The 26,465-nt window shown below is 44.2% G+C and overlaps 1 protein-coding gene across 4 annotated transcripts in view; it reads right to left on the bottom strand.

Moving 5' to 3' along the window:
• LOC138489485 (zinc finger protein 154-like) overlaps window positions 1-22,500 on the bottom strand; it is a 153,596-nt gene extending 131,096 nt beyond the window's left edge. For all 4 annotated transcript variants that reach the window (XM_069617225.1, XM_069617227.1, XM_069617226.1 and 1 more), the window contains exons 1-2: window positions 22,425-22,500; window positions 12,942-13,068 (exon numbers count right to left, since the gene is read on the bottom strand). In XM_069617225.1, the coding sequence (XP_069473326.1) occupies window positions 12,942-13,068; window positions 22,425-22,427 (130 nt within the window). In that variant the 5' untranslated portion in view covers window positions 22,428-22,500. The remainder of the gene's footprint in view (window positions 1-12,941; window positions 13,069-22,424) is intronic.
• Window positions 22,501-26,465: the final 3,965 nt, after the last annotated feature.

Genomic DNA, 26,465 nt, shown 5'->3' with positions numbered 1-26,465 from the left:
ATCCTGAAGACAACCTAATGAAGTTGAGTGTGTACCCAGATGATGATGTACATCTAGCGATGACGCCAGAACAATCTAAGCAAATGACAGAGAAGAGCCACAGATCAGTTGAACCATCCCCAATTGTGAAAACAAACAACAACAAAGCTCACAAAGACCGCGACTTTGAAACTCTTGAGGAGAAACGAAATTGTTTGATCTATCGTTGGCAAACAGCTGAGGTGAAGAAGCAATACGAGCAAAAACATAGCTCACAAAGAAACACAAATACAAAACCGGAAGATCAGACTAAATCTAAAAGCAGTCGTGTTGAAGCGAACAAACACGTAAATGAGACGCAAGGGAGAAGAGAAAGCACAGAAGGGAAATCGAGGGACAACCGATGAGAACAAGAAAACTCACAAGTACCCCATCACGAAACAAAAAGAAAACAGCAAGGGGAAACCTTCGAGGGGCAAGCACCAGCGAAAATAACACATCAGCATGGTACAGATTGCAACAACCAAAGATTGTCCCGCTACACGAGCCATACAAGGGTTAAAGCAGAGGGCAACGTGTCTGGTAAACCAAATAAAAAGAAAGATTTTAGGTGAACACTCAAAATGACACAAAAAAACAGCAACAAAGGAGACCTCATTTTAAACAGGAGAACTGTCTTGGCAATACTGCACCGAATTTCTAGCTTGAAAGGGCTACAATTGGACGACATAAAAATAGTCGAACCATGGCATAATCGACAGAGGGCAGTGGCACTGTTTCATCTTGATTCCACCACGGTTTACAAAATGATACAAAAGTATCAAGATGACATCTACAAACATGGATACCACATAGAAGAAGCAATGTCACGAAAACATCAAGAAAACATGGAAGGAATCACCACACACCAGGAAATACAAACAAGAGACAGAAAAGCAAAACCAGATAACAGGGCGTACTTCAAGCAACAGAAAGAGTAAAGTCCACAAAAAGAACACAAAAGAACAAAGGTGTGTAAACTAACACAGAGACATTACAGAGCGGAGGATGTAACACGTAACATCGAGCGCCCGACAATTAAAAATGGCTTGTACCAAGGCAAAACACGTGAGGAAAAGCAAACGATAAAAGAGCAACGGGCATACAACAACGAGAGCGTAACGACAAGAACAATTACACAATAAGTAGACAATAGCCCGACAGGACAAAACCAAAATGCTCCTGAAAGCAGCAAAACAGGGTTATGGGCTTGGCTCCCGAAAGCACTCGCACTGCACCGTAAGAAATAGCCATGCTTGCGATCAGAGACAGCGACAAGCGACCAGACCGAGGAGTGACCAAAAAAAGTAACGCTATGCTCTTGAAATACGCGAGGACATGCACACTTGACGGTTCCAGGGGGACCAAATCTTGAAGAATTTGATATCATATGTCTCCAGGAGACATGGCTGCAAAAAACGCCAACGATGGAAGGCTATCAGATCATTCTAGCACCAGCCGCAAGAGGCTGTAAAGGGCGACCAACCTCAGAGCTGATGACGGCGTGTCGAAATGGATGTGGAGTATCAATTGAAAAAACAATAACCGCAAATCAATCAATTCTGGCAGTAATACTCTCCTGGCAAGATGCAAGAAAACAAAAGCAGAGTTCACAAAAGCCATTTTAGTCAACACCTATTGGAATCCCGCAACAATAAGTGCAAAAAAATGCATTGCACTGTGCGAGGATGCAATTGACACAGCCACATCTGAACATCTAGCGACAACAATTCTCGTATGCAGAGATTTAAATGCAATTTGTAAAGCAACAAAAAATACAAGATCAACCGTAGCCCCTCATGCTATAGAACAACGAGGCAAAGAATGGCTCAAGTTCACCAGCTCGCGTGGGCTGCATAATCTGGACGATGCATTTCCGTACGCAAATAGATTACCAAAGTGGGAGCGTGCACTCTCTGCATCTACGATTGATTACATCTTTGTCTCACAGCCGTTACTGCATATTAAGAAGGACTTCAATGTCCGGCGCACGACAGCAAGTGATCACAATCTGCTAGAAACATCAGGCATTTAGTAAACAATACTAACACTCAAACAAGCCTCCAAGTCGAGCCTGATGCCCAAGGTATTCGAATTAAAATAAGCGCCAAGGACATCGTCAAAGAAACAACAAAATATAAAGCGGCTTTACACTCAGAATCAGAGAATGCAGTTGATTACCAACCCTTGCTGATCCCGCACAAGTGTCGTACAAAAAGAAGTGGGAATGCAACAAGATGGGACACAAAACATGTATATAATAAAGAATTAATTGAAAAAAGGCGTGAATACAGAAGAGCGTTACGAGGTGCACATAAGAACATGCCAGTAGAAGTGCCCAAAATCATCAAAGGCATTAAGACAAGGTACAAAGCATGGGTGAGGATGCTTAGACACAAGGCTGATGCAGAACAATTCACAAAACCACTCATTACGAATAATAGCAGAGACTTTTGGACCCTACTAAGAGATACAGGAAAAACGTTAGACAATCAAATTTTGAATAACATCAGTCAACACACGTGGGAAAAGCACTTTGAAACAGTCTTCAAAGCAGCGAAAATGGACAACAGTAGTGAGCACCAATTGGAAGCAGCAAAATGGGTCAACATAGAAAGTAAAGAGGACATTCTGGACGTAATTAAGAAATTAAAAAACTCAAGAGCTCCCGGCCCAGACGGTATCTCGAGCGCTGAATTGAAAACATATCCAACGGAATGGGCCAGTCTCATGAGTGCCATCTTTCGCCGCTGCACTGAATCTAGATCAATATCCAAGTCATGGACAAAAGCGATAATCATACCGATTTACAAAAAAGGCAATCTAACGGATCCAATGAACTTTCGTCCCATATCCCTACTAGACGTCATAGGCAAAGTTTACGCCTCACTATTAATGAAGAGATTTCAAGTGTGGGCTGCCTCGGCAGAATGTAACGACGACTTTCATCAAAAAAAAATGCAGGCACCACGTGCAACATCCTGGCTTGCAGCATATTAAAAAGTAAAGCCCTGCAAAATAGGTGCAGTTTATTCATGGTCTTCATTGACTTCACACAAGCTTTCGACCGAGTAGAGAGACCACTCTTATGGAAGAAGCTAAAGGAGTGGAACTGCCCCGATGACATCTTGGCTCTGATACAAGCTCTACACCGTAACACCACAATGAGAGTGCGACTTAGTTGTGAAGGAGAACTGTCAGCCGAAATCAACAGCACACGTGGAGTGAAAAAAGGGTGTCCGCTGGCTTCCGCTCTTTTTTTTAACCGATATCGGCGATATGCAAGAAATTGCGAAAACAGTAAGAGCTTTTCCGCCAAAACTTGGGACGACAGAAATTGGTCACCTTATGTATGCTGATGACCTCACTATATTCGATCAAACGCAAATAGGGCTACAACGCAAACTCAACGTGTTACAACAGTATGCTATGGTCAACCATCTAGAAATCAATATAAGCAAAACAAAAATCATGATTCTTCAAAATCATAATAAAAAATCTAGCAACTTCAACTGGCAGCTGGGTCAAACAAAAATTGAGATTGTGAATACGTTCAAATATCTTGGAGTACTCCTGGACAGTTCATGTCAAGAAGCCACAATGCAATCCGAACTGTACGCGAAGATGAACAAACTAGTGGCACAAGCAAAGGCCATCGATAGCAAATTCGGAAAATACTCACTCGTGCCAACACTAAACTTCTATAAAATGAAGGTTGTGCCGGCTGTTACATATGAGACTGAAGCAATGCCCGCAATCCCTAAGCGAATATGGGCAAAACTGGAGGCCTTGTTCTGGCGTAAAATACTGAATCTACCCAATTCCACATTAGGGGCAGCCATTCGCCGGGAACTAAGTCTCCAGCCATTAGAATGCACAGTAACCTGCAACACCATCATGCTTTTCAGAAAGACCAGAATGGACAGCAGTAACAAGATTTTCAATATGATAAAACGCGAAACGGACACCAAAAATCTTGCGGTGCTACACGAAATTGCATCAGACGAAGAAGAACTTATTGGTAACCCATGTAAAGTTTTACGAAAAATCAAAGATGCAGACTGGGCAAGGACAATAACATCTGCTAAATTACAGCTTACCTCTCATTTGCCACTCAACACGCGGAAAAGAAATGAGTTGCAAAGTTTTATAAAGCAATTTCCGAACAAACAGGCGCAAAACTTAATCCTACGAGCACGACTTAATCTATTAAAAACAAATGAGATATTACACATCAGAGGACAAGCCCAAACAAACGGCTGTAGATTCTGTGACAACACCACACATCCCTTAAAAGAGACAATAAGACATTTACTCATGGTATGTCCTGCTACTGCATCTAGCAGACAGCACTATTTGCGGCAATTAGATGGTTTTGACATCCTGCAGGAAGAAAACACATGGTGGCGCAGACTCATTGGAGGCAATAAAATTACCTGGCAAATTGCTACGGCTAAAATGTTAGAACACATTGAGCAAAACCTACTTAACGGCAATACCGGTGAACAAGCAACAAGTCACGTGCAAAAACCTGCAAATGAAACTGCAACACTTAGATAAGCACTGATCCATTGTCAGCAATCGCTAAGAAAGTATTGTATTGTAAAAATCTGTCTTGATTAAACAATAATAAAAAATTTAAAAAAATTTACAAAAATGCACAAGGCCTTAAACCTAATCCGCCGCATGACGGGGAGCCAATGCAGGGTGCGAAGCACAGGGGAGATGTGAGCCCCAAAGGGAGTCCCCGTAGCCACCCGGGCAGCAAGGTTCTGAAGACACTGCAGTCGCTGGGTTGTGCCTTTTGGCTGAGCCAGATATAAAACGTTAAAATAATCAAGTCTGATCAGCACCAAGGCAGCCACAGTCTCTACCCTTTCAGCCTCTGACACCTCTTGGGCACTTCCTCCTTCTCTATGTACGGGGCCTCCGCCCTCTCTCTTGGCAGGACCTCTGCCCTTCCCTGCTCTGCCTTCCCCTTAGAAGTAACTTTGTCTTCACCTTCCGTTTCTTTTCCTCATCAAAGGTCTCTGCCTTTGCTTCTTCTGTCCTATTCTTGACTAGGACCATGGCCAGGACTCTTCTCGCCTGCCTTTTGGTCCCCCCTTAATTTCCTTTTCTGTATATCTGGTCCAGTCTCCAGGTCTCACAATCAGCCTGACTTCTCCAGCAATATTCCCCTACTCTCTGGGTCTTGCAATCTGCCTTTCCACTCCAGGCTTTACACCCAACCCATCACTCCAACTCTCTGCTCCAGCAATCTTCTTCTTCCTCTTTAACACCGAAATGCGCCTCCTGTGTACCGCAAAACTCCCTTTCACTCTTGCCCCTGCAGCTAGCTCGTATATAGTGCTTGGAATGACTAGCTTCCCTCTGATAAGCCAGAGGAGTTACATGCTGTCTCTAGCCATGCTCAATGGCCACAATGCTTTGTAGTCCTGAGTTTTGTGGGGGAAGCTGCCATCTTGGATCCCACGTCAGACTGTGTTTGTTGCTGGCTGCGAAGGAGCTTTCTCAGGCTGAAGAGTTTCCCTTTTCTGAATTTTGTATTGGTGTCCTCCTGTGTGTTTGGGGCAGTGCTGGTATACTTCCCCTTACTTTTAATGCAGGGAGTGGCTGCAGGGGATACAGCTTCCTTTATGCTGGCAATCTTGAGGGTGACATCAGTAATCTATTTCCCAGTGTCCTTGATAGATATTGCTCTTGAATGCATTATCGTTTTTCAATATTGTCCAATATTTGTTGCTTGCGTATTTAAGTGGATGTAGCGAAGGTACATATGTTAAAGCGCAATTCAGCTTATTGGATTTCAATGTTGTAACTACCAGTGTTCATAAATGTGATCGCTGAGCATGAGTGGCTTCTTACAACTGCGCCCTCTTCCTTTCCTCTCAAATATCCCCTTAGGAAGAACTGATCGTACATGGCTGTTGCTGGATCTTCAAGATATTCATGGGCACTTCTATTAATTTAATACATAAGAACTGAGTGTGGTTGGATTATAAAAACGGAGCGTGGTTGAATTATAAAAACTGAGTGTGGTTGGATTATAAAATCTGAGTGTGGTTGGATTATAAGAACTGAATTTGGTTGGATTATAAGAACTGAGTGTGGCTGGATCATAAGAACTGAGTGTGGCTGAATTATAAGAACTGAGTGTGGTTGGATTAGAAGAACTGAGTGTGGCTGGATCATAAGAACTGAGTGTGGCTGGATTATAAAAACGGAGCGTGGTTGAATTATAAAAACTGAGTGTGGATGGATTATAAAATCTGAGTGTGGTTGGATTATAAAAACTGAGTTTGGTTGGATTATAAGAATTGAGTGTGGCTGGATCATAAAAACTGAGTGTGGCTGAATTATAAGAACTGAGTGTGGCTGGATTAGAAGAACTGAGTGTGGCTGGATCATAAAAACTGAGTGTGGCTGGATTATAAGAACTGAGTGTGGTTGGATTATAAAAACTGAGTTTGGTTGGATTATAAGAACTGAGTGTGGCTGGATCATAAGAACTGAGTGTGGCTGAATTATAAGAACTGAGTGTGGTTGGATTAGAAGAACTGAGTGTGGCTGGATCATAAGAACTGAGTGTGGTTGGATTATAAAAACGGAGCGTGGTTGAATTATAAAAACTGAGTGTGGTTGGATTATAAAATCTGAGTGTGGTTGGATTATAAGAACTGAGTTTGGTTGGATTATAAGAACTGAGTGTGGCTGGATCATAAGAACTGAGTGTGGCTGAATTATAAGAACTGAGTGTGGTTGGATTAGAAGAACTGAGTGTGGTTGGATTTAGCAATTATCAATGGAAACTTCTGCGCCTAGAAAGTGGATTTGAGACAGGCCAACTGGGAATATAAATTTGATTAACTATATTGATCCAATTACTGAAATCTATAAGGTCTTCACCACCTTCTTCCCAGGAGAAAAATAAATTATGTTGCATTCATATGTTACCACATTTCTTCCATTGTTCAGATGAGAAAACATATTTAAACCTTTCCATTAAAAGATGAACATATGTGGGTGGAAACATGCACCCATTGACGTTCCTAAAGCTTGGAACATATGTAATCTAGGTTAGAGGTATATTGAGCAACTAACGGATTTCTAGTAAGCATCCAGTTTGATATTCCTCCAAGCTCCCAGTTCGATATTCCCAGTAAGATTGGCATTTCCAGTAAGCGCACAGGTTGACAGTCCAGGTAAGCTCCAAGTGAACACAAGCCCAGTACACCCAGCCGAAAAAAAGACCAAATTAGCTACAAACATCATGCAAAAGCCAATTGTCTTGAAGAACCTCTGATTACACTTTGAAATGGAAAACACACAAGACAAATCGCTACGCCTCAAAGAAGAGAAAATCAGGATCTGTGGCCCATCACCATGCAGAGATGAAGCTGTTCAAATCCTCAACACAAAAGGAGTACCTACAATCACAAAATGTGAAAAGGCTTAGCTGTTGGCACCTAAGAATTAACCCTTGTATCACTGATATACACCCAAAAAGAGAAGTGCTGACATTAGATAGCTCATCTCTAAGGATGTGTCTGATTCCAAGAAGATATCACTGAGGGAATGGTGAAACCTCCGACAAAGATAAATCAAGCAATAGCTGTGGTGACAGAGAACAGGCAAAGATCCTGGGACACAGAAAGGCAGTAATGTGAATGCTAACAATATGAATATAAAATATAGTATGTGGCTATCCCGTGCAATATGATGACACTGCCATATAGTAAAGACAGTTATGGGAAATATAGCACAGCCCTGTGTCATAAAAAACGGTACTAGGAAATATGACAAAGCCTGATGCAATAGGAGCAGTACTGGGAAAGATACCACAGCTCCATGTAAGGATGGTACTGGCAACTATGACAACAATACATGCAATAGGGACAGTACTTGGCAATACACCACAGCACCATATAATGACAATATTGGGAAAAATGACAAAGCCTGATGCAATAGGGACAGTATTGGAAATATGCAACAGCTCTATGCAAGTACAGTACTGGGAAATATGCCACAGCTCTGTGTAAGGACGTTTACTGGGAAATATGCCACAGCACTGTGTAAGGACAGTACTGGGAAACATGACAAAGAATGGTGCAACAGGGACAGTACTCAGAAATATAACACAGCTCCATGTAAGGATGGTACTGGGAAATATGCCACAGCTCTATGCAAGTACAGTACTGGGAAATATGCCACAGCAATGTGTAAGGACAGTACTGGGAAATATGCCATAGCACTGTGTAAGGACAGTACTGGGAAACATGACAAAGAATGGTACAACAGGGACAGTACTCAGAAATATAACACAGCTCCATGTAAGGATGGTACTGGGAAATATGCCACAGCTCTATGCAAGTACAGTACTGGGAAATATGCCACAGCACTGTGTAAGGACAGTACTGGGAAATATGCCACAGCACAGTGTAAGGACAGTACTGGGGAATATGACACAGCACTGTGTAAGAACAGTACTGGGAAATATGCCACAGCTCAATTTAAGGACAGTACTGGGAAATAGGACAAAGCCTGATGCATTAGGGACAGTACTGGGAAATATTCCACAGCTCTGTGTAAGAACGTTTACTAGGAAATAGGACAAAGCCTGATGCATTAGGGACAGTACTGGGAAATAAGCCACAGCTCTGTGTAAGGACAGTACTGGGAAATATGACAAAGAATGGTGCAACAGGGACAGTACTCAGAAATATAACACAGCTCCATGTAAGGATGGTACTGGGAAATATGACACAACTCTATGCAAGTACAGTACTGGGAAATATGCCACAGCAATGTGTAAGGACAGTACTGGGAAATATGCCATAGCACTGTGTAAGGACAGTACTGGGAAACATGACAAAGAATGGTACAACAGGGACAGTACTCAGAAATATAACACAGCTCCATGTAAGGATGGTACTGGGAATATGCCACAGCTCTATGCAAGTACAGTACTGGGAAATATGCCACAGCACTGTGTAAGGACAGTACTGGGGAATATGACACAGCACTGTGTAAGGACAGTACTGGGAAATATGCCATAGCACTGTGTAAGGACAGTACTGGGAAACATGACAAAGAATGGTACAACAGGGACAGTACTCAGAAATATAACACAGCTCCATGTAAGGATGGTACTGGGAAATATGCCACAGCTCTATGCAAGTACAGTACTGGGAAATATGCCACAGCACTGTGTAAGGACAGTACTGGGAAATATACCACAGCTCCATTTAAGGACAGTACTGGGAAATAGGACAAAGCCTAATGCATTAGGGACAGTACTGGAAAATATTCCACAGCACTGTGTAAGAACGTTTACTATGAAATAGGACAAAGCCTGATGCATTAGGGACAGTACTGGGAAATAAGCCACAGCTCTGTGTAAGTACGTTACTGGGAAATATGCTGCAGCAATGTGTAAGGACAGTACTGGGAAACACAACAAAGACCGATGCAACAGTGACAGTACTCGGAAATATACCACAGCTCCATTAAAGGATGGTACTGGGAAATATGTCACATTACTTTGTAAGGACAGTTCTCAAAAATGTGCCACAGCTCTACGTAAGAACAGTACTGGGAAAAATGGCAAAGCCTGATGCAATAGGGACAGTACTGGATATATGCCACATCTCTTTGTAAGGACAGTACTGGGAAATAGGACAAAGCCTGATGTATTAGGGACAGTATTGGATATATGCCACAGCTCTTTGTAAGGACAGTGCTGGGAAATATGACAAAGCCTGATGCATTAGGGACAGTACTGGATATATGCCACAGCTCTTTGTAAGGACAGTACTGGGAAATATGCCACAGCTCTGTGTAAGGACGTTACTGGGAAATATGCCACACCACTGTGTACGGACAGTACTGAGAAATGTGTCCCAGATCAACATAGTGGAGTCAAAGACATGTGAGTGTCTTCAAATGGTTTACCGTAAAGGCACACATGTGATAGGTGTATTGCAACTTTGCTTCCTGTCTATTGAGGGTAGGCCCTCTCAGCCGATGAGCCATTATGCAAGAGACTCAATAGTTTGAACATCCATCTGACCCCCTTCCCAAAAAGATCAGTCCCCACCTGAGCTTCTAGGCCTACAAAGAACAACATGCAAACACCATGTATGTGTCACTTTAGGTTTCATCAGCTCCATGAGTCTCTATGGGCAACAGAACAATACAAAGCGAGGGTCCTACCTCCACTTAGCAGTATGCTTATTAATCTGCAGTGATCCACATAGCGTTATGCTTATTAATCTGCAGTGATCCACTTAGCATTATGCTTATTGATCTGCAGTGATCTACTTAGCATTATGCTTATTGATCTGCAGTGATCCACTTAGCATTATGCTTATTAATCTGCAGTGATCTACTTAGCATTATGTTTATTAATCTGGAGTTATCCACTTATCGTTTTACTTTTTAATCTGCAGTGACCCATTTAGCATTATGCTTATTAATCTGCAGTGAGCCATTTAGCATTATGCTTCTTCATCTGCAGTGATCCACTAAGCATTATGCTTCTTCATCTGCAGTGATCTACTTAGCATTATGCATATTAATCTGCAGTGATGTACTTAGCGTTATGCTTATTAATCTGCAGTGATCAATTTAGCATTATGTTTATTAATATGCAGTGATCTATTTAGGGTTATGCTTATTAATCTATTAATCTGCAGTGATCTACTTAGCATTACGCTTATTAATCTGCAGTGATCCATTTAGCATTATGCTTATTAATCTGCAGTGATCTACTTAGCGTTATGCTTGTTAATCTGCAGTGATCCATTTAGCATTATGTTTATTAATCTGCAGTGATCTACTTAGCATTACGCTTATTAATCTGCAGTGATCCATTTAGCATTATGCTTATTAATCGTCAATGATCTATTTAGCATTATGCTTATTAATCTGCAGTGATCCATTTAGCATTACGCTTATTAATCTGCAGTGATCTACTTAGCATTATGCTTATTAATCTGCAGTGGTCCACTTAGCATTATGCTTATTAATCTGCAGTGATCCACTTAGCATTATGCTTATTAATCTGCAGTGATCTACTTAGCATTATGCTTATTAATCTGCAGGGATCTATTTAGCATTATGCTTATTGATCTGCAGTGATCCACTTAGCATTATGCTTATTGATCTGCAGTGATCCACTTAGCATTATTCTTATTAATTTGCAGTGATCAATTTAGCATTATGCTTATTGGTCAGCAGTGATCTACTTAGCGTTATGCTTGTTAATCTGCAGTGATCAATTTAGCATTATGCTTATTGATCTGCAGTGATCCACTTAGCATTATGCTTATTAATCTGCAGTGATCTACTTAGCATTATGCTTATTGATCTGCAGTGATCCACTTAGCATTATGCTTATTGATCTGCAGTGATCCACTTAGCATTATTCTTATTAATTTGCAGTGATCAATTTAGCATTATGCTTATTAATCTGCAGTGATCTACTTAGCATTATGTTTATTAATCTGCAGTGATCTACTTAGCATTATGCTTATTAATCTGCAGTGATCTATTTAGCAGTATGCTTATTAATCTGTTGCATGAATCGAATATTATGTTTCACAGGAGTAGTAGCTAAGGTTATGTTACTACACCTTTTCCATGTATGATTTAATACAATGTGTATTCAATGATTCTTTGAATGCATAATTAAAAAGACACCGCCCAGAGGGATGTGTAATCTTCTTCACACTTTTACACTATTGCAGAGTGTAATAAATGAACAACAATCGCCCAATTGTGATCAGACACAGGACATGAAGTGACACACAGCTAGAACCGAACTATCCGTTTTAAAACAACGGAAGTACAGTGTTCTAAGAACAGTGATGCAATGTAACTGCGGGATTATCCAAGCTTGTTGAACTGATAGTGAACGGTGGATGGCACAGGGGCAACGCGCTGGTCTTGGAAGCAAGACCACGCAAGAGGTTTGAATCCCGGATCCATGCTTAGAAACCAAACTCAGGTACGGTATTAGGCATGTTATAAAGAAAACAATTAAATTAAATAAATAGTTAAGTTCTATCCGTGTGTCACTTCATGTCCTGTGGCTCATCACAATTGGGCGATTGATGTTCATTTATTATATAAACAGATCAGAATTAATAAGTATAATGAATTATAAGTGGATCACTGTTTTTCCACTGGTAGGACCCCTGCTTTGTATTGCTCTCTTACTGTCCCCAATCCTACCAGAATAGGACTGGTCTTCCTTTTGAGTACACATCTCTATGGGCAACAAGGAGGAGCGACACCTGGTCACAATCCGTTCAAGCGAGGGATACAGAACATACAATAGGAATATTTGCACCGTTGCTACCGCAACACTGACAGTACACCCCCTGAGCAAAATGGCAGCACTTCATTAAGCTGCGCTACGCCATTAGAACAGAGGAAGAAACGCACGCCATTCAATCAAGATTGGTCCCGCAAGATGCTTTGCCGCACTGTTAGGCCACATCCTCCGCACAAAGAACTACTAAGCCCTGCTCGCTTTGCCCAAAACATTCTAAGCGACATCTGACGCTGGGAGGGTTTGGGGGAATTGTTTTTTGTTTGCTCTTTGCTTCCTTCCATCTGCCTCTGGGGTGGTCACTGCAGGGCTTCAACTCTGGCACAATACCGACACTGTGGCCTCTGCTTACCCAGTACCATTTGCTTTCACCGGCTCTCTGAGCAGCTGTGATAAGTGCAGTCTTTCCCTTTCACTGCTCACACGCCTCATGCCTTCCTTACTGCTACTATGTGGAGCTTCCCAACTCACCAGCACATGAACCCTCAGGAGCATGAGGCAATCTTAGAATGAGGAGCGTATAAAACAAGGCAGCCATTTCATAGACCATAAATCCACTTTTTAAAGATCAGGGGTGTAACTTTACCCAGAGAGAGCAGAGCCTGGTGAACTTCCTTCATCACATTCCTGTAGAGTTCCTTCTGCCACTCCTTCAAAATCTTCCACTCCTCTTCTGAGAAATAGGCAGGGACATCATGGAAGGTGACCTGTGCCTGGAGCAAATATGTTAAATACATTATTTACTCATTTCATTCAGTGACAAGTGGGGGGTGGGGAGGTAGGGCACAGCCATTGGTTTTGTGTGACTAGCGATGGGGAGGTAGGACACAGATATTGGTTTTGTGTTACGAGGGATGGGGAGGTAGAACACAGGTATTGGTTTTGTGTTGCAAGGGGTGGGGAGGTAGGACACAGGTACTGGTTTTGTGTTGCGAGGGGTGGGGAGGTAGGACACAGGTATTGGTTTTGTGTTACGAGGGGTGGGGAGGTAGGACACAGGTATTGGGCTTGTCTTGCGAGGGGTGGGGAGGAGGGATGCCAGGTATTGGTTTTGTAGTGCGAGGAGTGGGGAGGCAGGACACAGGTATTGGTTTTGTGTTATGAGGGGTGGGGAGGCAGGCCACAGGTATTGGTTTTGTGTGCGAGGGGTGGGGAGGCAGGCCACAGGTATTTGTTTTGTGTGCGAGGGGTGGGAGGTAGGACACAGGTATTGGTTTTGTGTTGCGAGGGGTGGGGAGTTAGGACACAGGTATTGGTTTTGTGTTGCGAGGGGTGGGGGGGTAGGACACAGGTACTGGTTTTGTGTTGCGAGAGGTGGGGGGGTAGGACACAGGTATTGGTTTTGTGTTGCGAGGGGTGGGGAGGCAGGACACAGGTATTGGTTTTGTGTTGCGAGGGGTGGGGAGGTAGGACACAGGTATTGGTTTTGTGTTGCGAGGGCTTGGGAGGTAGGACACAGGTATTGGTTTTGTGTTGCAAGGAGGTAGGACAGATGTATAGGTTTTGTAGTGCGAGGAGTGGGGAGGCAGATCACAGGTATTGGTTTTGTGTTACGAGGGGTGGGGAGGCAGGCCACAGGTATTGGTTTTGTGAGCGAGGAGTAGGGAGGCAGATCAGGAGGGATGGATTTGTGCTGTGGGGGGTGGTGGGAAGGATACAGGTGTAGGATTTGTGTTATGGGGTGTGCGAAAACAGGATACATGTGCATCTTGTATTTTGTGGTATGGAGAGGCAGGTTACCAAATATGGTTTACAAGACTCAAGTTTATAATGCCAGTCACGATAAAGTCATCCAGTGTTGTTTTTTTCTTAGAATTATGTGACTATGTTCAGAAAGACAAAACTACAAGTCAAAGAACCCAAAGAAAAAAACGGCTGGATGACCTTTTCACGCATGGCAATGGGACACTTGAGTGCACTGTGGTTTTGTGTTGTTGAGGTGGGGGGGCAAGAAGCCAGCTATGAGTTTTTTGTTTTGGCAGAGGAGCAAAGACACCTGGTGTTGTTTTCTGGGACGTGCAGAGGCCTGTTTTTGTGTTGTGGGAATTTGGAGGCAGGAAGCCAGGTATTGGTTTTGAGGTATGGAGAAACAGACATGCAAAGTGTCACAATGCAGGCTTAACATGAACACATTGAATTCTCTGTACCCCTGCACAGGTTTATCTTTGTCACGCATCAGCACCACTGTGAGGATTCAACAGAGCGCTACATGCTTTCTTACAATTATGCTCTCTGCATGACTGATCTGCCCAAGTATGTTAGTTCAGCAGGCAGCAGCTTCTGGAGGGCCTTTGAGCTTCAAATGTCTGCTGGCAGGGGGCCCAAACCAAAGGTGGGATGACACATTTCATGGGTCTTTCGCTGATTCTGTTCGTCTTTAGCTCATCTAGTTAGGCCTCCTGGCTAGGCTTGAGTGAATATTCTCTGCCGTCCAGTCTCTAGTAATATATATACATACAGAAAGTGTACACACAGCTTTCAAGTTTTCTGCGACCACATGTGAGAAGGCCATCCAGTCCTGTTTTTTTTCGTTTGAAAACTGGGTCTTGTAATTTTTTACTTCTCATTTTAAATATAGGAAAACCTACAAGTCCTAGAAATCGAAGCAAAAGCCAAACGGATCGTCTTCTCACGCATGGCTACAAGAAACTTGGGAACGCTGACAGTACATCCCAAACTTAGGGACTTTCCAAAGCAATGTTATATGTGCCCTCAGGTGAGCCTCGTGGCATGGGCCCAGTTGGCAGCAATGGCTGCTGTCCAGAAGCAAACAACAATGAAACAACTTACCTCATCTGACCCGTGCCCAGGCATATCTCTCTATTGTTCTTATATAAATTTCACTCAAGCGGTCTTGACTTTGATCATTTCTCCCCGGGTCCTTGGACACATTTCCCTCTAGTGGTCTTGAATGAGAGGATTTCTACCAGGGTCCCTGGATAAATCTCACTCTAGTGGTCTTGAATGGGAGGTTTTCTCCCAGGGTGCCTGGATAGATTTCACTCTAGTCGTCTTGGATGGGTGGTTTTCTCCTGGGGTCCCTGGATAGATCTCACTCTAGTGGTCTTGAATGGGCGGATTTCTCCCATGGTCCCTGGATAGATTTCACTCTAGTAGTCTTGGATGGGAGGATTTCTCCCAGGGTCCCTGGATAGATTTCACTCTAGTAGTCTTGGATGGGAGGTTTTCTCCCAGGCTCCCTGGATAGATTTCACTCTAGTGGTCTTGAATGGGAGGTTTTCTCCTATTGTCCCTGGATAGATCTCACTCTAGTGGTCTTAAATGAGAGGATTTCTCCCAGGGTCCCTGGATAGATTTCACTCTAGTAGTCTTGGATGGGAGGTTTTCTACCAGGATCCTTGGATAAATTTCACTCTAGTGGTCTTGGATGGGTGGATTTCTCCCAGGGTTCTTGGATAGATTTCACTCTGGTTGTCTTGGATGGGTGGATTTCTCCCAGGGTTCTTGGATAGATCTCACTCTAGTGGTCTTGAAATGAAGGATTTCTCCTAGGGCCCTTACATCTCACTCTAGTTGTCTTGGGTGGGAGGATTTATCACAGTGTCCCTGGATAGATTACACTCTAGTTGTCTTGGATGGGAGGTTTTCTCCCAGGGTCCCTGGATAGATTTCACGCTAGTGGTCTTGGATGGGAGGTTTTCTCCCAGGGTCCCTGAATAGATCTCACTCTAGTTTTCTTGGATGGGAGGATCTCTCCCAGGGACCCTGGATAGATCTCACTCGTCTTCATTTCTTTCACGCTTCTTGCGATCCTGGCTAGATTTCACTCTTCTTGCGATCCTGGCTAGATGTCACGCTTCTTGCGATCCTGGCTAGATTTCACTCTTCTTGCGATCCTGGCTAGATGTCACGCTTCTTGCGAACCTGGCTAGATTTCACTCTTCTTGCGATCCTGGCTAGATGTCACGCTTCTTGCGATCCTGGCTAGATTTCACTCTTCTTGCGATCCTGGCTAGATGTCACGCTTCTTGCGAACCTGGCTAGATTTCACTCTTCTTGCGATCCTGGCTAGATGTCACGCTTCTTTTTGCGAACCTGGCTAGATTTCACTCTTCTTGCAATCCTGGCCAGATTTCACTCTTCATGCGAGCCTGGCTAGATTTCACGCTTCTTGCGATCCTGGCTAGATTTCACTCTTCGTGCGATCCTGGCTAGATTTCACGCTTCTTGGGATCCTGGCTAGATTTCACACTTCTTGCGATCCTGGCTAGATTTCACTCTTCTTGCGATCCTGGCTGGATTTCACTCTTCATGCGATCCTGGCTAGATTTCACTCGTCTTGCGATCCTGGATGGATTTCACTCTTCATGCGATCCTGGCTGCATTTCACAATTCTTGCGATCCTGGCTAGATTTCACTATTCTTGCGGACCTGGCTGGATTTCACTCTTCATGCGATCCTGGCTAGATTTCACTCGTCTTGCGATCCTGGATGGATTTCACTCTTCATGCGATCCTGGCTGGATTTCACTCTTCTTGCGATCCTGGCTAGATTTCACTCTTCTTGCGATCCTGGCTGGATTTCACTCTTCATGCGATCCTGGCTGGATTTCACTCTTCATGCGATCCTGGCTAGATTTCACTCGTCTTGCGATCCTGGATGGATTTCACTCTTCATGCGATCCTGGATGCATTTCACAATTCTTGCGATCCTGGCTGGATTTCACTCTTCTTGCGATCCTGGCTAGATTTCACACTTCTTGCGATCCTGGTTGGATTTCACTCTTCTTGCGATCCTGGCTAGTTTTCACTCTTCATTCAATCCTGGCTAGATTTCACTCTTCTTGCGATCCTGGCTGGATTTCACTCGTCTTGCGATCCTGGCTATATTTCACTCTTCTTGCGATCCTGGCTAGATTTCACTATTCTTGGGATCCTGGCTCGATTTCACTCTTCATGCGATCCTGGCTAGATTTCACTCGTATTGCGATCCTGGATGGATTTCACTCTTCATGCGATCCTGGCTAGATTTCACTCTTCTTGCAACCCTGGCTAGATTTCACTCTTCTTGCGATCCTGGCTAGAAAGATTTCACTCTTCTTGCGATCCTGGCTAGATTTCACTCTTCTTGCGATCCTGGCTAGACAGATTTCACTCTTCTTGCGATCCTGGCTAGACAGATTTCACTCTTCTTGCGATCCTGGCTAGATAGATTTCACTCTTCTTGCGATCCTGGCTAGATAGATTTCACTCTGTTAGGGAGAATTCTCTCTTTAGGCTGAATTTCCTAACCTAGTGAGTCCCCCAGCAGCTTTGCTGGATTTCTGGAGTTTTTTTTTTCTCTTGCCAAGAGTGAGACTCTTTTTCTCCCACTCTTGGACATGATTTATGGTGTTCCTTTGACTGTTTATGTGTTTTATGGGCTATGGGGTCCTTTACTCCATAGGGTCTCGTGTTTTTACTATGTGTGTTACACAGCACCCTCCGTGCAGTGACACAGGGGTGTCATAGTGACACCCCACCATAGACTCCATACCCTGGGACTGACTACTGTCTCCCAGGGCATGTAAAGTCACCATTGGCTTTACTAGTCCCAAATTATTAACAGAAACTGGTACAAACCATCATATTGTGGACGTACTGGTCGGGGCAATTTGATTTCCCCGGGGTCTGTTAGTCGAGGGGGCACGTCTCCGCCCCCCCTGATCGAGTTTTGGCTGGTGGCAGTGGATTCTACTTTTTATATTCGACCGTGAATATAGCCCTATGCGATTTTCCCATTGTTCGAGGCTACCAACTTTAATTATTTAATTCTCATAGCCTCGAACATACCGCCAGTTTATTTATTTAATATTAATTTGCCGGTTGGTATTTTCTGCCAGCACTCGATTCTAAAATGGCGTTTGTGTTCTCTTCTGTGACTCCAACCCAATTCGGGCCCTTTGTTCCACTTTTTGGCGGGCTTCTCCACAGAGGCCTCCAAAAGTGGTGCCACTCTGTCTGGGTAGCACAGGGGGTGTGGGAGGGGGTTTAAGTACCCTGGACTGACTTACCTTGGTAACTCAAGTCGCACTCTTGTGTGATTGGCCCAAGTGGTGAGCCGGCCTTAGCATGTTTGATTGACAGCTAGGCTGAGTGAATGAGGGTGTGCTGCATAAAAACAGGGCTTTGGGGACTGGAACTTCAGAAGTCGCCACAGGACCTGAGAATCCGACGAGGGAGAAGCTGAGCCGACCTACCACGATGATACCACCGGTGGAGCCCTGCGGAACCGACTCACCACTTCCCGACGACAGAGAAGATCTCCCGGCTGGAGAGGCTTCTTCCCCTGACTGGTGGGCACAACGAGTTTACCTTCTTCTCTTCGCATCCCAGGCTGTCTTGTGGTCGAATTGCCCGTGCCAAGCACCCCGGCAACCGGATAGCCACTTACCACTGGACCGCGAATAAAAGGACCGCTCCTTTTACCTGAGAACTTTGCGGCTGGTTTCTTCCCTGGCAGTGCAACGGACTCCTGTCTTCCTCCCCGACGAGATCCTCTCTTCCCCCGGATGAAGCACTGACTTGCATCCACTGCCAGGAACAACTGCCCCCGCTGGAGCATTCTCACCACTTTAAGGTACCGTGTCCGCCAGGCCTCCCTTTCTAAAGATTGCTACAAGGTAATAATAATCCCTTAACCTTCTGGACTGGGCTGGCCGCCTTGACCTTGTAACTGGTCCCTTTCTTTGGTCCAACTCTTTTTGAACCTTTTTCAAGACTTTTGTGCACTGCAACCGTGAGACCTTGGACACATTTCGTTCTGATCCTCTTAAAGTGGGTCCGGCCTACTGAACTCTAACTTCACGGTTTTACTTTGCCTTCCTCTCTTGTTGTGTTCTTGTAAAAGTGTTGGGATCTGTTTCAATTTATACTCTGCTTTTCTCTCCCTTTTAAAAACGAATTATAAGAGTGCCATCTACGTTAAACGCTCACCGCTGTCTGAAAATAAGTGGGGCTTTACTAAAGAATTGTCTAATATTCTTTTAAGGGAGTGTATATCTTTTAGTGACCGTGTTTTTGAATTGCTTACTATTAGTGCCTGTGTGTTTTTCTAGATGTGGTTTTAAATAAATAATTATATCTCTTTTACACCAAGCTCTGGTCAGTGTTTACTTGCTCTACTGTGTTCTTCTGACCTATTGTGAATACTCTGTATACTGCCTAACTCTTCTTGAGGGAATTCTGACTGCTCAGCCACAGCTACCAAGTGAATCTGTGTGGTACAGACTGCTACCAAGTGGGTTTACTGCCAAACACCTGTAGTCTTAAATCGTTTACAGTGGTCCCAGAGGGAACTGCACAGGTTTCTGCCTAACACACTCTTCTTGCGATCCTGGCTAGATTTCACTCTTCTTGCGATCCTGGCTAGATAGATTTCACTCTTCTTGCGATCCTGGCTAGATTTCACTCTTCTTGGTAGATTTCACTCTTCTTGCGATCCTGGCTAGATTTCACTCTTCTTGCTAGATTTCACTCTTCTTGCGATCCTGGCTAGATAGATTTCACTCTTCTTGCGATCCTGGCTAGATAGATTTCACTCTTCTTGCGATCCTGACTAGATTTCACTCTTCTTGCGATCCCGGCTAGATAGATTTCACTCTTCTTGCGATCCTGACTAGATTTCACTCTTCTTGCTAGATTTCACTCTTCTTGCGATCCCGGCTAGATAGATTTCACTCTTCTTGCGATCCTGGCTAGATTTCACTCTTCTTGCGATCCCGGCTAGATAGATTTCACTCTTCTTGCAATCCTGGCTAGATTTCACTCTTCTTGCTAGATTTCACTCTTCTTGCGATCCCGGCTAGATAGATTTCACTCTTCTTGCGATCCTGGCTAGATTTCACTCTTCTTGCTAGATTTCACTCTTCTTGCAATCCTGGCTAGAAAGATTTCACTCTTCTTTTGCGATCCTGGCTAGATTTCACTCTTCTTGCTAGATTTCACTCTTCTTGCGATCCTGGCTAAATTTCACTCTTCTTGCTAGATTTCACTCTTCTTGCGATCCTGGCTAGATTTCACTCTTCTTGCTAGATTTCACTCTTCTTGCGATCCCGGCTAGATAGATTTCACTCTTCTTGCAATCCTGGCTAGATTTCACTCTTCTTGCTAGATTTCACTCTTCTTGCGATCCTGGCTAAATTTCACTCTTCTTGCTAGATTTCACTCTTCTTGCGATCCTGGCTAGATTTCACTCTTCTTGCTAGATTTCACTCTTCTTGCGATCCTGGCTAGATTTCACTCTTCTTGCTAGATTTCACTCTTCTTGCGATCCCGGCTAGATAGATTTCACTCTTCTTGCGATCCTGGCTAGATTTCACTCTTCTTGCTAGATTTCACTCTTCTTGCGATCCCGGCTAGATTTCACTCTTCTTGCTAGATTTCACTCTTCTTGCGATCCCGGCTAGATTTCACTCTTCTTGCAATCCTGGCTAGTTAGATTTCACTCTTCTTGCGATCCTGGATGGATAGATTTCACTCTTCTTGCGATCCCGGCTAGATAGATTTCACTATTCTTGCTAGATTTCACTCTTCTTGCTAGATTTCACTCTTCTTGCGATCCCGGCTAGATAGATTTCACTATTCTTGCTAGATTTCACTCTTCTTGCGATCCCGGCTAGATTTCACTCTTCTTGCTAGATTTCACTCTTCTTGCGATCCCGGCTAGATTTCACTCTTCTTGCTAGATTTCACTCTTCTTGCGATCCCGGCTAGATAGATTTCACTCTTCTTGCAATCCTGGCTAGATTTCACTCTTCTTGCTAGATTTCACTCTTCTTGCGATCCTGGCTAAATTTCACTCTTCTTGCTAGATTTCACTCTTCTTGCGATCCTGGCTAGATTTCACTCTTCTTGCTAGATTTCACTCTTCTTGCGATCCTGGCTAGATTTCACTCTTCTTGCTAGATTTCACTCTTCTTGCGATCCCGGCTAGATAGATTTCACTCTTCTTGCGATCCTGGCTAGATTTCACTCTTCTTGCTAGATTTCACTCTTCTTGCGATCCCGGCTAGATTTCACTCTTCTTGCTAGATTTCACTCTTCTTGCGATCCCGGCTAGATTTCACTCTTCTTGCAATCCTGGCTAGTTAGATTTCACTCTTCTTGCGATCCTGGATAGATAGATTTCACTCTTCTTGCGATCCCGGCTAGATAGATTTCACTATTCTTGCTAGATTTCACTCTTCTTGCTAGATTTCACTCTTCTTGCGATCCCGGCTAGATAGATTTCACTATTCTTGCTAGATTTCACTCTTCTTGCTAGATTTCACTCTTCTTGCGATCCCGGCTAGATTTCACTCTTCTTGCTAGATTTCACTCTTCTTGCGATCCCGGCTAGATTTCACTCTTCTTGCTAGATTTCACTCTTCTTGCGATCCCGGCTAGATAGATTTCACTCTTCTTGCAATCCCGGCTAGATTTCACTCTTCTTGCAATCCTGGCTAGATAGATTTCACTCTTCTTGCGATCCTGGATAGATAGATTTCACTCTTCTTGCGATCCTGGCTAGATTTCACTCTTCTTGTGATCCCGGCTAGATTTCACTCTTCTTGCAATCCTGGCTAGATAGATTTCACTCTTCTTGCGATCCTGGATAGATAGATTTCACTCTTCTTGCGATCCTGGATAGATAGATTTCACTCTTCTTGCGATCCTGGCTAGATTTCACTCTTCTTGTGATCCCGGCTAGATTTCACTCTTCTTGCAATCCTGGCTAGATAGATTTCACTCTTCTTGCGATCCTGGATAGATAGATTTCACTCTTCTTGCGATCCTGGCTAGATTTCACTCTTCTTGCTAGATTTCACTCTTCTTGCGATCCTGGCTAGATTTCACTTTTCTTGCGATCCTGGCTAGACTACTCTTCTTTGATTCCTCGGAGGTTTCAAGGGAAACACCCACCAGGAGAGACCCAGGTCAGTAGCACTGCGAATGCGCCGAGTATTGCATCAGGAAGTAAACAACACAATTACCGGGACATGAGACATTCAGCAAAAGAGCACGGCAGTAGCTCAGGCCTGAGGGAGATGTTTAGAGGCAATTACGAGGAGAATGTACGGGACACATACCATTGTTCTGGAACTTTTCGATGTAACACCCGCTCAGCGTGTGCGCATGCTCAGTATATCCGGTCTCAGACTGAACATGTGTCAAATTGACAGTATCTGAACGGTGGGCATGCGCAGTGCCTGCGAAGTGACATCGCGCAGGCGCAAGAGGCCACAGGCACAGCCGACAGGAAGTGACGTAATACCCGGGAGAAATGACGACCGGTGGCCGAGGCGTTTTGTGGGCGGGGCCCAGACTTCCGCCGGCCCGGAGTAGAGAGCGGATGGCGCGGGAGCATAAAGCAGCACCGTTTATACGGAAGTGTAAGAAAGGAAGGGGCTGCGGGAGCACCGGACTGCGCGCGCGCGCATAGGTTTCTGAACGGGGAGCTTGGTATTCAACGCTCTACATGTATATTCGAGATCTCTCCGGTTCCAGCCCATCGAGTGCATTTTTTCCCCTTTGTATATCGGAACTTTTTTTTTTTCGACTCCCGTTTGAAATGCAGGGAAGCTCCAAGTCCCAGAGTTCCAAGCAGAATTCGTACTGGATTGCTTTCTGTAGGGTGACCAGATTTCAAAAAAACAGGATAGGCCTAAGAAATAGACATAGGACTAAAGTAAATTAAAATAAAACATGTGTCCTACTTCTATGTTGCTGGGGTGATTGGTGGCTTCTGGGGGAGGAGGGGCTAAGCAATCTTCTCTCACTGGAGGAGGGCGCCTGGGAGGGGAGGTAGGAAATCAGTACGTGAAAAGCATTTCACGCCCCCATTCGCACAGGAACAGTTGTGCTGGGACCCGAGTTCGGGATTTCAAAATCTGGCCCCCGCAAAAACTGGGACCGTAGCCACCCACCCATTATAAAATCAAACAACTCCCGGGACAGAGGGTGATTTCCCTAGACTGTCCTGGTCACCCCTACACATGGCCACAGGAAACATATGAGCTCTGGATCTTTGGGGCAAGGAGGCATGATATGATAGGTTATTTATAATGCGCTTAATACCCAGAGGTTTCTAAGTGCAGACCAGAGGATTGAACTTGTGTTGCTTCGTGTCGTCTTGCTTCCAAGGCGAGCACGTTGCCCCTAAGCTATCCTCCTGAGACATTGGTGAAAGTGGTGTGTTTCTCATGCTACCGTGGAAACCAGAAGGAAGGATATTTTTTGGTGGCTGTGCAACGTGTGGCAGGAATTTTAGAGCTGAATATCAGATTCAAAAGGCAACCCCTTCTTTGGTACGTAAGATTGGAGGAGCAGAAACCACTGCAGTGCCAAAAAGTGACACGTAATCCTGTGGTGTGCAATGTGCTGCGGATGGTGGGCCTAGGCTCAAAGTTAATCTCTATGGTGTCCTTTGTGCAAGGACTTTGAAATGGTGATGGCGGACCTAGTGTCATGAGAAGGTTGGGTGGGAAGAATAATAAGGGACAGAGCAATGGTTATGCCCAACTCCAGGTCTAGAGGGCTGGAATATTGACAGATTTTCAGGATATCCCTTGTGAATGTTCATGAGAAGAAATTTGCACAATTAGAATCATTGTATGGAAATTTCTCATGCATATTAAGGAGGGGTATCCTGAAATTCCCTCTGTTATACAGTACCATGTTCTTCACCTTGGGGAGCTAGTGACCATAGAGTCTAGCTGCCTGAACATGTACATCTTGGTTTGGAAAGATTCTGAATAGTGATGTTCCTCCATCGCTGCACTTTCGCAACTGTGAAAAGCATAGCTCTTTACCTTTCCAGTCCAAAGGGCGGATGCAAACAATTTATTTTTAGGCGCCTGTGAATCCATTGAAGTGAATGGACAGTGTCGTGAGAAGGTAGAATAATGAGGGGCAGGACAGTGGTTATGTCCAACTCCAAGTCTTGAGGGCTGGAATACTGACAGCTTTTCAGGATACCCCTCGTGAATGTTCATGAGAAGAAATGTGCACATTTAGAATCATTGTATGCACATTTATCTCATGACTATGAATGAGGGGTATCCTGAAATTCCCACATGTTTCCGGCCTTCGAGGCCTGGAATTGGACAACCCTCTGTTATATACAGTGTTTGAGACCTTGGGGAGCTAGTGACCATAGAGTCTAGCTGCTTGAGCATTTACATCTTGGTTTTGAAAGATTCTGAATAGTGATGATCCTCCATCGCTGCACTTTCTCAACTCTTTAGTTTATTCATTTGTATAGCGCACCAAACCCTCAGGTATCTAGGCGCATTCAGCAAGAAACATGGTTGCAGATACAATCAAAAGAGGGTAGACGCAATGATACCAATGGGTAAGTAAAAGATGCATACAATATTTACAGTCATGTTAAAGTGTGGAGTGTCAACATAATATACAAATGAGTTAAATACAGTGCAAGCGTATATGTCATGGAGGCAATTTGAAGCCTATAGGATTAGCTAAAACAGCATTATTTGTATTTATTTGGCTTATATAGCGCTTTAAACCAAAGCGCTGCACATTAACAACAACAGGATACATTTAATATAACGGTAACGAGAAGCAAATTACAATTTTGATTCAGTCAACAAAACAGCATGTAGAGCAATATGACAGAGGGAAGGGGGAGAGAAGTGGAGCTAAACTAGGAGGGAGGGGGGACGAGGGGAAGGGAGGAAGAGAGAGAGGGGAGAGGGAGGGGCATCATGGCGGGGAATGGAGAAGGAGGGATTTAAGGGACGTGCGGAAAGAGGAAAAGGTAGGAATAGAGCGGATTGAGAGAGGTAAGGAGTTCCAGTGGAGGGGGGCCAGGAGTTGGAAGGAGCGGAAACGGGAGGAGGCAGAAGGGGAGGGGGGAACAGTGAGGAGGAAGTGGTCAGCGGAACGGAGGGAGCGAGAGAGGGTGTAGAAAGAGAGAAGGGAAGAGAGATAGGGGGGAGCGAGATCGTGGAGAGATTTAAAGACTAGGCAGAGAAAATAAAATTTAAGTTGAGAGTGAAAGGGGAGCCAACCAATGGAGGATGAGGAAGCGGATATGGAGTCAAAGGGGGAGAGGAGACGGAGGGTATGGATGGCAGAGTGATAGATGGATTTAAGGGGGGCAAGATGAGAAGAAGGTAGACCATAAAGTAAGGAGGAGCAGTAGAAGAGACGAGAAAAGATAAGGGAGGAGATTAAAAGTTTAGTAGCATGGAAAGTAAGGGAGGGACGAACTTTGCAAATATTATAGAGGTGGTAGCGACAGGCACGAGAGGTGAGTGAGATGTGAGAGAAGAGTCGAAATGAAAACCTAAATTGCGAGCGTGAGGCGAGAAAGTGAGATTAGTGGGAGGAAAATGAAAGGAGGAGGGGAGTGGGGGAAGGGAGTTGGAAGGGAAGCGTTATGTTATGACAACTCTTGGGTGAGAAGCCCGTTTTTTTACTTTCTGAAGCAAGAGAAAGAGGGTTCTGTTCTTAGGTCCGTAGGTAGGGAGTTCCAAAGTTTCGAAGCTAGGAAAGGGAAGCTGCTACCTCCTGATTTCTGAAGGTTAAATCTGGGGACTCTAAGGCAATGTTGTTGGGTCGTTCTATTTGGACATTCTGAAAGGTTTCTAGAGAATTTGCAAGTCAGATATTTAGGTGCTGAATTGGCTAAGCACTTATGAGTTAGGCCCAATGTTTTGCATGGGCTACTGCTCTTGATTGAGAGCCAGTGATGATTACGCCTGGTGTCTGATGTGTGATGCAATCTAGGAATGTTGAGGGCCGATCTGAGGGCATTATTTTGCAATATTTGAAGTATATTTAGGTTTCTTTTGGTGGTTCCAAGATATAGTGCATGTGCAATAGTCCAGTTATGAGAGAATAAGAGCTCTGGCTAGAGTCAAGCAACGCACTGAGGACAGGAAGGGCCTGCAGGAGTTTGTTAATGTACAAGTGTATGCTGTAGAGGAGGCAGTCGCATTAACTTGTCTGTTCAAAGTCAAGGATGAGTCCAAGTATAAGCCCACAGTTTTGACTTCTTTGTAGACCGGTATAGTGATGCCATCAATGTTGAAGGCTTTGAACTTGTTGTCCAGTTTGTTTAGTTTTGTTTGGGATCTGATAAGTAGTTGTTCCGTCTTGGCATC

Source organism: Ambystoma mexicanum, chromosome 9 (genome assembly GCF_040938575.1).
Source record: "Ambystoma mexicanum isolate Mex_15411 chromosome 9, UKY_AmexF1_1, whole genome shotgun sequence".
NCBI classification, from domain to species: domain Eukaryota; kingdom Metazoa; phylum Chordata; class Amphibia; order Caudata; family Ambystomatidae; genus Ambystoma; species Ambystoma mexicanum.
This window is presented reverse-complemented; position numbering and strand designations above follow the sequence as displayed.